Source organism: Nomascus leucogenys, chromosome 22a (genome assembly GCF_006542625.1).
Source record: "Nomascus leucogenys isolate Asia chromosome 22a, Asia_NLE_v1, whole genome shotgun sequence".
Lineage (NCBI taxonomy): Eukaryota > Metazoa > Chordata > Mammalia > Primates > Hylobatidae > Nomascus > Nomascus leucogenys.
Window position 1 is genome coordinate 60,964,426 of NC_044402.1, and position 15,761 is coordinate 60,980,186.

The window sequence follows — 15,761 nt, forward strand, 5'->3', positions numbered from 1 at the left end:
TGCAGTGAGCCGAGATTGCACCATTGCACTCCAGCCTGGGAGACAGAGCAAGACTCTGTCGCAAAAAAAAAAAAAAAAAAAAAAAAAAAAAAAATTAGGATGGGGTGGCCAGGCTTCTCCACATGTAAAATCTGACAAAAACCTCTGCCATCCGCTGACCTTTTCCCTTTCGGAAGCCACTCTCTCTCACTTCTCCTTTCTCTTTTTTCTGCCTATTAAACCTCTGCTCGTAAACTTCTCATATGTGTCTGTGTCCTAAGTTTTCTTGGTGCGAGGCAATAAACCCCACGTATTTACCCCAGAAAATGTAGCCACTTCACAATGATAGTAAACGTCAGACAGATCTCTGTGAACTACTGTGAAGAAAGTGGGAAAATATCTTTCTTGCATAGATTGATATATTATCTATAAGCCAAGAAAGATTAACCAAAAAAAGATGCGCAATAGCAAGCATTATAGTACTTCAGACATATGCATTCACTAAAGGGCCAAGTTCATAAACTATTATTTGTAAAGCAACGCTTGATAGAATATTCTTTTTTGTAATCTTAATTTCCAATATCAGTATGAGATGAGTCAAAAATTCATTTTCTACATTTACCCTTTACTTTATCCCTCACCCTTATCCTATTCTCCCGTGTATCTGGCGAAGGGTTGGGGTTAACCCTGACAGCTCAATTTTATAACCTCTGATACCAGTTGTCTTTCAGCTGAGTCAGCCAATGAGAAGTATTGATGAGCATTTGGAGGGCATGAGAAAGCGGGAGGCCACAATGTTTCTCCACCTTCCTCTCTGCCTCAGCTGGCAAATTTGGCAGCGCCATGTCTTTTCATGGCTCCAGCTTCCATCAGTCATGCTTACAGCTACTGGTGGGATAACATCAGCCCCTAGATTCCGGTTTCCCACCTTTGTCTTTGCTTTGTCTCTCAGTCTAGAGGTGATGGCAGCTTTCTACTGTTGCTCAGCTCTGGGTTGGTTCACCATCCCCCATTGCCCCCCAGATTCCCCACTGCCTAGGTAAGCAATTTCTTTCACTACATTCCTTCTGTTCAAAACACAGAGGTTTCCTTTTTAATGATTGAACCCCAACTAATAAACTTCATTCCATTTTATGTATTTTTAAGATAATTTTTGAATTTCATTTTAAAAAACTGGGAAAGATTATTTCTTATTTAGAATAAAATTAGATCATACAAATGTCGTGAAATAGAGGAGGCCATACACCATTATTTTCAAAGTTTTTCCTACTTCAATTTGTGGGAGGAAACCATCTAGGCATCAGTCAATTAATTCTGCAAATAGTTATCCCTAGGGTGGGGTAAGGAATATACTAATCATTAGTTTCTGAAAGTTGACTCGGAGCCCTTGAATAATAAGTAAAACTAAACAAGCTCTTTAAAGTTGTAAAAGTGATAACACTATTAAAGGGAAGACACTGATTCAACAAACCTCAATAATAATATTTTCCCTATCCCATTGATGCATTTCTGTCCCAACCAGTTTCTATATCTTCTTTAGGTCTGTAATTGCTAGATGAACACACTGTGTGCTTTCCTATGGGTCTCACTAACATGGTATTTTCTTTTTCTTTTTTCTTTCACTTTGGATTTAGTTTCCTCATGATTTGGTGTCATTAGAAAGTTAGGACTTTTTGAAACAGCAGAACCTAAGCTCACAAACCACAACGTGAAAAATTAATTCCAATATCTATCATCCATTTGCATAACAAAGGTAAAAGTGCATCAATGAAATCCCGTGTTTTTTATAGGCATGTTAGTCATCTGGCATTTTAGTGCATTAGAATTTATTACTTCAGCAGTCTTCAGCATTAAAAGCATTTTAAAAGTATTTTAACATCCACTGCAGACACTGTTGGTGCCCTGCCCACATTACCTCACCTGTACCATTTCAGTGGACATCAAACTACCAGAACCTGCCTTTCTTTGCTTGTGAGTTTTTTCTGACACTGGAATCTGTTTTTCCCCCTCTTTTGCCAGACTAGAAAGAACAAGGAATCCATGAACCCCAGGAGCAGTCCTCAACAAAAGAAAACTTCTTTCCTCAGGTGTTATGGATCTGAATAATGTAGCAAGAGTCCTCAGTGGGATAAGAACTAGGCCAATGCACCCTTTACTGTCCACCATCACTAGCTCATATCACTCCTCACTGCCTTCTCAGTGTTCCCTTCATGGCTGAAACAAATTGTTCGTGCTCAGAACTTTGTCTTATGGGCTGCTTCTAGAGGACCCCAAACAGAGAAAAAACAAATTATTTCTCTACTCTTTGGGGAAATGTCAGCCAACCCCAACACGGTGACTCACCCTCATGCATATTTTCTAGGGGAGAACCAAGTAAATAAATGCTGCTTCTGATAAAGCTACAGTGATTAATGAAGAAGTCAACAATTGCAACAACACTTCACCTTTCTGTGCTCTGTTCCCTCACATTTTATCATGTCTAGCTTCTCTAATCAGGGCATCTTTGGACACAATAACAGAAAAAAATCCCAATGATCAAAATTAAGATGATACTGACCAGAAATTCAGGCCATGGAGAGCCCACCATTGTAATTATAATCAATTGTGTTCACTTGCTGATCAGCTTTGCTTCTGCATTTATTAGTTTTCCGTTTAAGATGCCAGTGAGTTATTAAGAGATTATCTCCTTTCTCAACCATTGCTATGATGCTATTTTCGTTTCTCTGACTATAGAGAACTAAAAGTTACATGCAAATGAGTGCCAATTTAGCTTACTTTTTAGAATTTCAAGCAGTGAACTGTGATAAAAGTGTATATATATTCTTTCTGAATCATGGCATCAAGTTGCTGTTTTGGAATGGTAAATCTTTTGTTATCTTTCCAAATACTGTTTTGCAGCTGATTTTAATAGACTTCACATAAAATATACTAGCTTCCAAAAATAGGGCTGTGTGTATGTCAGAACTGTACTTCTATTGTTAGCCTCCAAGCTTTTCCATTACTTAACATCTCCACCTCACAGGCCATTGCAGAGTACAATAGAGAGTAGTTGTTTCCTGTGGATAGTTGCTTTTCATTTTGTGAACAGATTACAAGGTAGGTTTAGGCAAATGAGAGGAAACAAAATGTTAAGTTATTGAGATAAACAACTTATAATCTATTTCCACTGCTTAAGCAAAACATAAGCAAGGTTTGAACCAAGAAACTGTTAACTTGGATGAAAAGAAATTTATAAACATGGCAAATTGCTGAATTTCTAATTTGCTTTTTGTTGTCTAAGGTCCTCATTGATCAAAGAGAGAAACCACACTCTTTCTACAAATGAGTCCTGAGAACTGTGAAGACAGATGCCATCACACTGTTTGTGAACAATTAAAGGCAAAAAGGACACCATCATAAGAGAAAAACAAGGCAACCTGGGAACTTTAAAGGCATTTAGGCACTCTGCTATCCTTTATTGGTGTTTTTAATGCTCAGTAATATGAAGGAAGCAGAAGCATAGACCAGAGGGGAAAATAAGAAAATAGCCTGATTATGTTAACACGGTGAAGAGACAAAGATTCCACTGTCACCAAGAATGTCATATTGCTAAACTTCAATTTAGGGGGTTACTTAAGGGCATGGCCTTATGGAAATTTATTGATATGTTATGGTTCATCGGAACTTGTCAGTTGGCCCCAAGCTGCGATAATCAACTTTTCAATGTCGGACTCATTTACTCCTCGAAGAATCCTGAAATAGCCATTCTCTCCCCATGACTTTCCCCAGGAATTGGCAGCAATCTGCAGAAAAACAAACAAACAAAACAGTTGAGAAACATACTTTGGCATTTAAAAAAAAAAAGCCATGGAGAACTCATTTGTAACTTTAAATGCCTTTGATTTATCATAGACCATAATTATAAAGAACTTACCTATTTTTAAATAATGGCTGTATTATGTATCAGTTACATGCAGGCATGTTGGCAATAGCCAGAATTGACATGACTCTTCCGAGTTTCCCAGAGTACTAACGTAACATAGGCATGAGCGTTTGAAATGCCACATCAAAAGATGCCATGTAAGCTGCAGTTATAGAGTGTCTACTGTGTGAACAACAGTCTGTGCTAGGTGCTGGAAGACCAAAGATAAATAATACATTATCTTATGTTCAGGAAGTTTATAATCTAATGAAGAATGACTAACATAAGGCAAGTGCTAAGGTGAAAATAGGTACAGAGTATTTTTGAGGTCAGAGAAAGGGCATCTCATTTACTTGGATGGTTCAGGGAAGACATTGTTGAAGAAGTGTCACATGAGATGCACATTAAAGCCTGATAATCAATTCACCAATGTAAAAGGAGGAAGGGAGATTGACGTAAAGGAAAACAGTAAAAGCATAAACACCAAAGCATGAAATAGCATGAAGTAGTGAAATGAAGCAATAAAATTGTTACAGTTAGATCACGAGACAGAAGCAGAGTGGTAGGTTGTGAGGCTGAAAGGGGAGGAAAGAACATCCATAATGAGAAAATAATGGGAAAAATGATGACATGCCATTGAGTTGATTCCAGCAGGAAAGAAAGGTGGACAAATTCATACTGTGATTACATTATCCTATATGATATCAAGTGGATAGATTTAAGAGGGTAGAGACAAGAGGCAGTGGCTAGCTAATAGACTCCTGCAATAATTCAATTGGATAAGAGACAGTAAAGTGAGAAATCTTCAGAAAGTAAAATCAACAGGAATTAGGTTTTTTTTTTTTTCTAATTTCTGTTTCTCAAATGCGAAAATAGTTGGATGGTTGGAGTAAGTCCAAAATGACTCCTGGGTTAAAAGCTTGAATGAATAAGTGTGTGATGGAGCAAAAGTATCAATGGAGTACATGGAGAATATCATGAAGGCCAAAGGGCACACAGAAGGGAGTTAGTTCCACAACTAAATGCAGCAGAAAAGCCCAGTAAATTAGCGGCTTCACCTCAACAGCGCTCACACTCGCCTCCCATTTACCCTACCCTGGGACTAAGAAAATATTCTCAAGGCATAAGGTATCGAATTGAGCTTTCACTGTTTTCTACAATATAAGAGAGGGGCAGATTGACTCAGCATCAAAAATTGTCATGACATCAACTTTAAGAAATAGCCAATTTTTATCAGCATTTCTTTTTAAGATTTGGCTCTTTGCCTCCTTAATCAACCCTGACACTTTAAAGGAGCACTCTCAAAACTATGTTTAAAATTGTAAATTCAATTTATCATTTCAAAGATGAAATGGACTTTGAATAGCTGAGAAGGAAATAGCGTCAATGTGCGTGAGAGTTCTAGCACCATGAAATACGCTAAATGCCAATTTTCGTATTTTTTTAGCCAGTTCATATATCTATATCTATATATCAAATAAAATTAGTCACAACCTAACAAATGGCTAGGAATAGTAATATTTGTAAATTCTTGCAAATATGATATATAACACTGCTCCTATTCTCATTTGGATGTCTGAAGATTATTACTATCCAAAATTTCATAATTACATTCTTGGTAAATACGGGAAAGTTATACAAAGATTGCATAAGCAAATGTGAATTTATGTGCTAATGAGAGCTAATCATACGTTTGCAAGAAAGGCCACATAATTATAAAGGGTAAAACACTGTAAAAATTAGTGCTAATAAAATACACCTCAGGACATATATTTTGTTTATTATTCTTATTCTTCCTACTCTCATTTCTTCTATTTCAGCATTTATTTTGTTTGTTTCTTTCAAATGCCTACATTTGTTTGCATCTAATTATAAAGGAAATGATGGCAATAAGGGGGAGAAAATTTCTAAAGATTTAACTTTTCATCTTTTGTATTGAGATATATTATACAGTCAGATATGTAAAGTGTATTAATCTTAAGTATACAACTTAGTAAATTTATACATGTGTTTATGAAGTTTATGTTCATGTAATCTCCACTTAGATTAAGCTATTAACCACTTATAGCACCCCAGAAGGTCTACCATGTTGCCTTCCTGTCAACATCCATCCACCCTCCCCTCCCCATCAGGTTTTCCTATAATTGATCTTTACAACAATGGAATAATGCAAAATATATTGAGGTTGACTTTTTTTTTAGCTCAAAATAATGTTTCTGGGATTCATCTATGTTTGGCATATATAAGCAATTAATTCATCTTATTACTGTTTATTTTCATTGTGTGACTATACCACAGTTTATCCATTCTCCTGTGATAAACACGATGAACGCAAGTAGCTGCTCCATTTACACATGCATCAGTAGTGTTAAGATTCTATTTACTCCAAATCCTCATCTATGCTGGATATTATCAATCGTTTTAATTTTAGCTAGTCTAGTGTATATGAAGTGATATTTCATTGTGGTCTTAATTTGCATTTCCTTGATAATTGGTAACATTGACCACCTTTTCACGTGGCTGTTCAGGCCATTTGGATTTCCCCTTTTCCTGAAGTTTCTGTTTAAGAGTTTTATTTTATTAAATTATCTTGGTCTTCCTATATATTTTTAAGAATGTCTATGTATTGTATATGTGAGGACTTGTCAGATATCTTTCCAGATAGATAGATACATACATTTTTCTCATTCTGTGGCTTACTTTTTCTTATAATACTGTCTTTTAAATAGTTGTTCTTATTTTAATGTAGTCTGATAATTTATTCTTAAAAAGTTTATTTTGTGCCCGATTTAAGAAAGCATTTTCTAATAGATACCAGAAACATATTTGCCTGTTTTCTTTGAGAAACTTTATTATTTTGCAATTACATTTAGGTCTCTGCTCCATCTCAAATTGTTTTTGTCTGTATTTAGTGAGGAAGGGATCTAGGTTTGTTTGTTTTTTCATATGTATATAAAGTTTCTGTGACCTATGCATTGGCAAATCATGGCTCATGGACCAAATATGGCTCACGAAGCCCCTTAAAAGAGGATTTAGAAGTCAGAAATTTTGTTTTTCCTAATGGTCTTGAAGATGTAAGGTACTCTGTTGAGAGAGGATCTATAAAACTCTGTGTGAGGGAGCCACATGGAAGGAAATTCAGGCGTCCTCTAAGATCTGAGAATATCCTCAGTCGGCAAGGAAATGGGGACTTGGACCAACAGCCAAAAAAACATGTCTACCAACAACGACGTGAGCTTAGAAGAGGGCCGTAAGCTCCAGAAAGGAACACAACTCAGACAACACTTCGATGGCATCCTTGTGAGATCATGAGCAGAGGATCCAGCTGGCTATGCTGGATTTCTGACCCACAGAAACACTGCGATAATAAATGTATGTTGTTTCAATCTGCTAAATCTGTGATAGTTTGTTACACAACAATAGAACAGAAAGTGCTGAATTTTATTAATGCATTTTCTGCACCAATTAAGATATTCAAGCTGGGTTCGGTGGCTCACGCCTGTAATTCCAGCATTTTGGGAGGCAGAGGTGGGCAGATCACCTGAAGTCAGGAGTTTGAAGCCAGCCTGGGCAACATGGCGAAACCCACCTCTACCAAAAATACAAATATTAGCCAGGTGTGGTGGCGGGTGTCTGTATTCCCAGCTACTCTGGAGGCTGAGGTAAGGAGAATTGCTTGAACCTGGGAGGTAGAGGATGCAGTTAGCCAAGATCACACCACTGCATTCCAGCCTGGGCGACAGAGTGAGACTCCGTTTAAAAAAAAAAAAAAAAAAAAATTCATGTGTTTTTTTCTCCTTGACTCTCATAATTTGATAAACTATATTGATTGATTTTAGTACTTGAAACCAACCTTGCATTCCTAATATAAGTTTCACCTATAGAGTGTTATCCCTTTATATATTTCTTAATTGTAATATTTTGTTTGGAATTTTATGCTCATGAGAGATATTGGCCTATAATTTTTCTTTTTTGTATTGTCTTACCAAGTTTTGGTATCGGTGTTACTGCTTCATAAAATGAGTTTGAAACTAACTGTTCCTTAATTCCTATTCCCTGAAAGGGTTTGTTGTAAAATTCGTTTCATTTATTCCTTAAATGTTTGGAAAAATTCACCAGTGAAGTCTTTTGAGCCTGAGTTCCTCAGTGACGGTAATTTAAATAGACTCAAAGTTTTTTTCAAATTGTTCCATAATTGTTTAAGCTATTTTCATCCTGTGTAGGTTTTTGATAAATTTTGTTTTCTGATAAGTTTATCCATTTCATCTGTATTTTCAATTATATTGGCATAACTTTTTAATAATATCCGCTTATTACCTACTTAATATCTATTGAATCTGCAGCAATGTTCTCTTTTTTCATTTCTGTGGTAATTTGTCTCTCCTTGTTTCTTTTTCAGTCTTCCTAGACATTTAATCTTTTTTTGCAAAGCATCAACTCTTTGCTTTTTTGATTTTCATCTATTATAATATGTCTGTTTTCTTTTACTTTATTTTTGTTCTTCTGTTTATTATTTCTTTCATTTTATCTTCGGTTTAAATTTTTCAGCTTATTGAACTATTCTTTTCAACCTTTTAAAAACATGTGCATCAATTTTAACCTTTCTTCTTTTTCAATGCGTGCATTTTCTATTACATTCAGTACTGCTTTAGCTAAGCAACGAAAGTTTCATTATGGTATATTCCATATAATTTCAACTTTTTAAATTTATTGAGCATGCCCTATGGACCAGCATGTGGTCAATATTGGCAAATATTTCATGTGCATTTAAAGAGAATGTATGTTCATCAATATTTATGTGTAATATCCTATGAATTTCAATGACATAAAGCTGGCTAATAGTTTTTTTCAATCTTTCATACCTTTACTTATTTTTAGCTGCTATTTCTATGAGATACTGAGATATGTTTAAACATTTGCCTACTTTTTTTCTGTAACTTTTGGTGTATGTTTTTTTGCAACAGTGTTATTTCAGCTTTTGCTTGTCTAAACATGTCTTAATTTTGTATTTATTTTGGAGAAAAATGTCACCATGTATAAAATTCCATGTTGGCACGTTATCTTCATCATCATTATCAATATTATTATTTTATCCAGCACTTTAACAATGTCATTTTGTAGTCTTCTATTTTCCTTTTTTATTGTTGATGTTGAAATGCCAGCTGCCAGTCAGTGCTGCTTTTTTTGAGAATAATGTGTCATTTTAAATAGTGACTATTTTTAAATTTCTGTTTATTTTTTATCTTCAGCTGTTTGATCATGAAATGTTTGAGTGTGATTTTCTTCCAATGTTTGCATTCATGAATTCAGGAACTCATTTTTTATTATGATTTAAGTTATGGGATACATGTGCAGAACATGCAGGTTTATTACATAGGTATACACGTGCCACGGTGGTTTGCTGCACCCATCAACTCATCATCTACATTAGATATTTCTCCTATGCTATCCCTCCCCTAGCCCCCAACCCCTGAACAGGCCCCAGTGTGTGATGTTCCCCTCCCTGTGTCCATGTGTTCTCATTGCTCAACTCTTACTTATGAGTGAGAATATGTAGTGTCTGGTTTTCTGTTCCTGTGTTGGTTTGCTGAGAATGATGGTTTCCAGCTTCATCCATGTCCCTGCAAAATATATAAACTCATCCTTTTTTATTGATGCATAGTATTCTATGGTGTATATGTGCCACATTTTCTTTAACCAGTCTATCATTGATGGAGATATGGGTTGGTTCCAAGTTTTTGCTATTGTGAACAGTGCTGCAATAAACATGTGTGTGCATGTGTCTTTATAATGGAATGATTTATAATCCTTTGGGTATATACCCAGTAATGAGATTGCTGGGTCAAATGGTATTTCTGGTTCTAGATTCTTGAGGAATTGCCACACTCTTCCACCATGGCTGAACTAATTATAGATTGAAATTCTCCATCTTTTCATATAGATTTTTCTTAATTTTTTAAAATAATGGTTATTTTAAAGCCTACATCTAAAGTATCATCTATCGCTTCTATTGACAGTCTTTTTCCCTTGGTTGTTGGTCACATCTTTCTGCTTCACTTGTCTCATAATTTAACTCGAACAAATCATAGCATGCCTATTACAAACCCAGTCCTCACTGTATGCCCAAACCTACAAAATGCTCCTAGGCCAAAAATTTTTCTCCAGATTTAGCACTCTCATTTTTTTAAAAAAACAATTTTGGAAAAATTCTGATATTTTCTACTTATTTAGTAGAACTTATGGCTTGCTGCTATGTGTTACATTTTACTCAGTAGTGAAAGACTTTCAATATTTTTATTATAAAAATAGGTTTATGTCGTAGGACTATTTTTAAATACTTTGAAACATCCATATATAATTGTGAAGAAATAAAACTTTCCTAGATTTCTCAGTGCTCTTGAATAAAGTATTTGCTTTCCTGACCCACAAAACATTGTATATAATATAAAGATAGGGAATGTTTTCTTTCATGTCTCCCAAAAATATTCTACACTTAGCATACCTTGAGAATTAGATATGTAGCCATTCATCTAGTTTAATGATCTGATCTGAAGAGATAACAAGCTTCTCTTATCTCCTCTAGAGGCTCAAAGAGAGCAGAGACAAGGTCCTAAATTAAGCTTTAAGGTGTCAGAAGTATGGGGACATTATATCCTTTGGTATTTACATCTCAAAAGAGATGCAGCCCATCATCTGGAGACTTTATTGCTGTCTATCTGGACCTTGGAAAGATATGTTTATATTCCTAAAGTTTATGGTGGGAACATAGGATCCTCTTCAACTCATCATAATGGAATGAAAGATGTTTCCTTCCTTTTGGGAAAGGAGGAATCTGCTTGTCTCTCTCCTGTAAACAAATGGAGAAAATCTATTGTTCTTTGTCCATCATTTATGAGATATAAACTGCTACCTGTGTAGACAAATTTTATTGGTTCTTATCACATCACTGTAAGACTAAGGTGTGGGAGATGCATGCTGCTATGTTACTCTGGTTGTCGATCTAGTTATGAGTATCTGTTAAGAACTCCTTACTTCTGACCCCGGTGTTATATCTCTAGTTACGTCTATATCTATACCAATATCTATATCATCTAGATCTGTGGGATAATATCTCAGACCTTTCACAATTCTTTACAAAATAGTACAACAGTAGTTTAAGATTTCATATTTTAATTAAACCACTAGCATGTTTTATAAAAAATAAAATTATTTTAATTACTTGATTAGTTTTTCCTGAATGCATAGACTAAAATTATTCATTTGTTCATTCAATGAGTATTGTTTATATTCCCACTATGTACCAGTCAAAATACTTTACCCTTGAGATACATTGGTAAATAAGTCAAATATGATTCTGACTCATGAGGAGAACACAGTTCAGTAGAGAAAAAAGCCTCAATGTGCAAAATATTATAAATTTTAGTCTGATTCTTGTATTTCTACTGCTTACATTCAACAATTTATCAAACAAATCATAGGAGAAAGAAATCTTACCCCTAGCCCCATGAAATAAAATTTTCTTTGAAGATGTTTGATAAGTAGTAAATTCAGAATTGATAGTAAGTACAACAATGTAGTTAAAAGGGATGGTGTGCATGCATGTGTTAAATATATGAAAATGAGTGAGTACATAATCATACTCAGCGTATGTGTGTGTGTGTGTGTGTGTACACATGTACACTACCTAGAGGCAGGGATCTAGGGTGGGAATGATCAGGTTAAGGATGAAAGGGTCACAAAACGTTTTCCTCTGCACATTCGTTCATATTCACTCAGCAAATGGCCATCAAGTGCTATATGCTAAGAACTGTTGTGAGTTAAATACATTAATCAAATAACTTGTTTTTTTCTCTAAATATTACATTGTTATGGGATTAAATAACTGTTCAAATTTATTTAATAAAAATCCTATGCAGAAGCTTAATAGTAGGTATTCAAGTAACATATCCAGGTTTATAACTTATTTATTTTAACTATTGAACATTAATGTTGATTGTTGGCTACTAATTATTTTATTTTAATGAGAAAAATTATATTTCTAAAAGCTCAGTTTAAATATAAAGAAGAACCCTTCTACTTAAAAGTATCATACCTCCATATGTCAATAACACAAATATAAGGTACAAACATATAATTGGGTGATTGAATTCTGTGAGTGCCTTATGAAGAAATATACCAAGAGTCATTCTGATGAATACAAGTTCTAGCACCTAGTGTTTTGTAAGCCAAAATATGCCCTCTACTGTGTACACTTAAATTTAAATTCCATGGTAAGTATTACCACATAGACTTTATTCTATCTGTATAAAAATGTATATAATATTAGGACTTCAGACAATTGACCAGCTTGTTGTAATAAACCGAATATTTGAGGTAATATGTTCCAATCTTCTTCAAATTGTTTCTTACCTGAAACTTTCTGTTATTTTGAGAATAGATATTGGTCCTTTCTGAGTAAAGACACATGTGTATGTTTTATTTGGCAAAAAGAAAAAAAAGTCTTAACCTATAGGATATATATATATATATATATAATAGTAACATAACAAAAGCATCAAGTTCATTGCCATATAAATATATACCAGGGAAGTTTAATCAATACTTTAATATAGAAGATAATAGAACAAAAAGTTACTCTCTTGATTCTCAACTTGGGGAAAAATAAACACTGATTTTTCTTTTACAATTTGAAATACTGGGAGTTGAGGAAAACTATAAATACAATATAAATGTTTATAATGAGTTTTGTGCTGGTGAAAACACTGATGTTATCAACAATATTACACAACTGAGGATGTGACTAAATAATACAAAGCAGGGAGCAGAGGAACAGAAGATTCGAACATATTCACTTCACAGCAGGAATTAAACTGGAAAGAGTTACATACCCAAAATTTTTCTTTCTGCCCTTGTGCTCCTCTCAGTGTGCCCCATCTACAATTAATAACAATAATAAAGATTGGTATGGTTAAGATGTTTGGTTTGCTTCTTGAGAGAATGCAGCTTATTGTCATTCCTACATCTTTTGTGTTTTCTCTCTGTCCCATCCTGTTTCACAATGGAAATATCACCATTGCCCTACAGAAATGTGCTCGTATAGTTTTCTTCTTTACCATAACATTATTTATGTGCACAGAACAGACTCATTTATATATAAATGGCTTGAAATCGAACTCATTGACCACAGGAGAGAAAGACAAAGGCAACTGGGGTACAAAGTTTTTAAAAGCACTTAAAAAATACTTATCCTCAAAGACTTTGAATTAACCCAAATGCCCATCAATGATAGACTGGATAAAGAAAATGTGGCACATGTATACTGTGGAATACTATGCAGCCATAAAAAAGGATGAGTTCATGTCTTTTATAGGGACATGGATGAAGCTGGAAACCATCATTCTCAGCAAACTAACACAGGAACAGAAAACCAAACACGGCATGTTCTCACTCATAAGCAGGAGTTGAACAATAAGAACATATGGGCACAGGGAGGGGAACATCATGCACTGGGGTCTGTTTTACAGACATATAGGCCCCACTTGTAGTAGGTACTTACTTTCATGTAATTTGGTGAATTATGAGAATACAATTAATTCTGCCCACGTATTACCGCATTAACCTAACCCTAATATTCAAACTTCCAACAGCAGAGCTCCTTTAAGCTAAATTATGGTCTACCATTACAGAGCAAACATTCTCTGTAGAAGAGATGCAAGTTTCCAACATGGTGAGTTTGCAGAAAGCTATTTTCAATAGGGCACAGAATAGAATGATGGCACCACAGCATGGAGGTATTGCCTAAAGATGGTAAGTTTATGGTAGGGCTCTTGGGACACACACACACACACACACACACACACACAATATATAATGTATTTGGATCCTTTGGCATGAGAGTGAGGGAAGAAAAAGTGATTTGGGGTGTGAGAAAACACTAAAGAATAATTTTGCTTTCTCCTGTTCCTGATAGAGACTAGGTTTCCTTCCCACTTTGTAAGATCTTTCAGACTTCTTGAGCTTGGTGCATTGAGGATGGTGTATGGGAAGAAGAAGAAATAGAAAAGTCATACAGAGAAGAGGCACTTCAGAATGTGGTGAATGCCTTTTATTATTTTAGTGTTACTGAATAAATTAAAAGTGAAATAAACTCCCTTAGTTTGGAAACTTTTAAGAAACACAAACTATTACTTTTACTTTTGTTCAACTGCCATCATTTTTCATTATGTTTCCATATATTTTGTTATAATTTTCCAAACAATAGTTTCAATGATGTAAAAGACAAGAATAATTCTTGCAAGTGTTTCAGCTCTTTAGAGTTGCTGTAAGTTTCTTTTCAAGAAACATGTTTATTATATATAATTTTAAGATGCTCATTTAAAATACCAGTCATTCTAAACCCAGAGAGAATAGCAGCATTCAGATTGTTATATGCTTTCTCAAAATGGGCAGCCAAACCAATTATCCAAGTCATTGACTAGAGGTGACAGAGGAATAGGAAAGTATGGCAACTGAGTCTAATAGTTTCAGAGACTAAGGTGCTGGTATCAAAAAATCAACAAAAGGTGTTAACCTTTATGCAAAATTCAGATGAAAAGAAAATATCACACATGGAAAAATAACACCACAGAAGCTATTGTGTAGTTAGTTCACCTACGTTACAGCCTCTGTGTCAAATGACAAGCAAAGTCCATTCATCACAGGATTTAACATTTGCACTGCAACCTTCAGCTATCTCTTCTGTCCTCTATCTTCTCTAGACAGCTTCTAAGACAGTAATCAAATATTTCATAGAATTGCAGTGGGATTTTGTAAAAAAAATAGATCAGTGGGTTGTTTCCCCAATGATATTATAGCAAATTCCTGTGGTTAAAACCTTTATTTAAACTAAAATAAAGGTTAACTAGTGCAAAACAAGAAGGCTACTCATTTTATTCACTTATGGGAAAGAGTTCCTGTCTTCTTGAGGGCATTTTTTCCTAATATATGTATGTTCCTAAATTGTGGTACCATTCCTTTACTTGCTATTATACCAACAGTTGAAAATTCTAGAAATACGCATATATTTTCACAAATGTTCTCTTATAAGTCAGTGACTTCTCTGAGGATATGAGGACCTTCATTATATTCATATTTGCTCTAAATATAACTATGTGTACTCTATTTCCCTTTACATATACCTTTTCATTTGAAGATTATTTACAAACATTTGTTTAGACAGACCAGAACCTTACTTTACTGAGGTTATTTCTTATTTGTTTATTTATTTATTTATTTTTGAGACTGAGTCACACTCTGTTGCCTCAGGCTGGAGTGTAGTGGTGCCGTATCGGCTCATAGCAACCTCCGCCTCCTAGGTTCAAGCGATTCTCCTGCCTCAGCTTCCCGAGTAGCTGGGATTACAGGCATGTGCCACTGCACCCAGCTGATTTGGGTATTTTTAGTAGAGACGGAGTTTCACGATGTTGGCCAGGCTGGTCTTGAACTCCTGACCTCAAGTGATCATCCCACCTCGGCCTCCCAAAGTGCTGGGATTATAGGTGTGAGCCACTGCGCCTGGCCTACAGAGGTTATTTCTATACCTTTGTGAGTACAGTGGGTTCACAAGCTTGAGAGATCTTAATACTGGCTATTTGGTTTTGTTTTGTTTTGTTTTGTTTTGTTTTGTTTTGTTTTGTTTCTTCCTCAAGGAAATCCACTTAATACAGTTCTTTTGAATTGTTTCTACTTCATTAAATTAAATTGTTACAGTTATTTGTTAAGACCCATTAATACCTTTTTCCCTCAAAATTTAGTGATACCTGAGAATATGCTGGTTTTGAAAAATTCTGGGCAGCTCTTAGCCCATCTACCACGTTCCCTAAGGACGCACGAGTGCTGCCTG

General features: G+C 35.0%; 1 protein-coding gene across 1 annotated transcript in view; it reads right to left on the reverse strand.

Moving 5' to 3' along the window:
* Positions 1-3,399: 3,399 nt before the first annotated feature.
* The window catches only part of TINAG (tubulointerstitial nephritis antigen), an 85,731-nt gene continuing 73,369 nt past the window's right edge, over positions 3,400-15,761 (reverse strand). Inside the window, exons 10-11 of the mRNA XM_003254130.2 lie at positions 12,769-12,814; positions 3,400-3,761 (exon numbers count right to left, since the gene is read on the reverse strand). Of these exons, the coding sequence (XP_003254178.1) occupies positions 3,627-3,761; positions 12,769-12,814 (181 nt within the window). The 3' untranslated portion in view covers positions 3,400-3,626. The remainder of the gene's footprint in view (positions 3,762-12,768; positions 12,815-15,761) is intronic.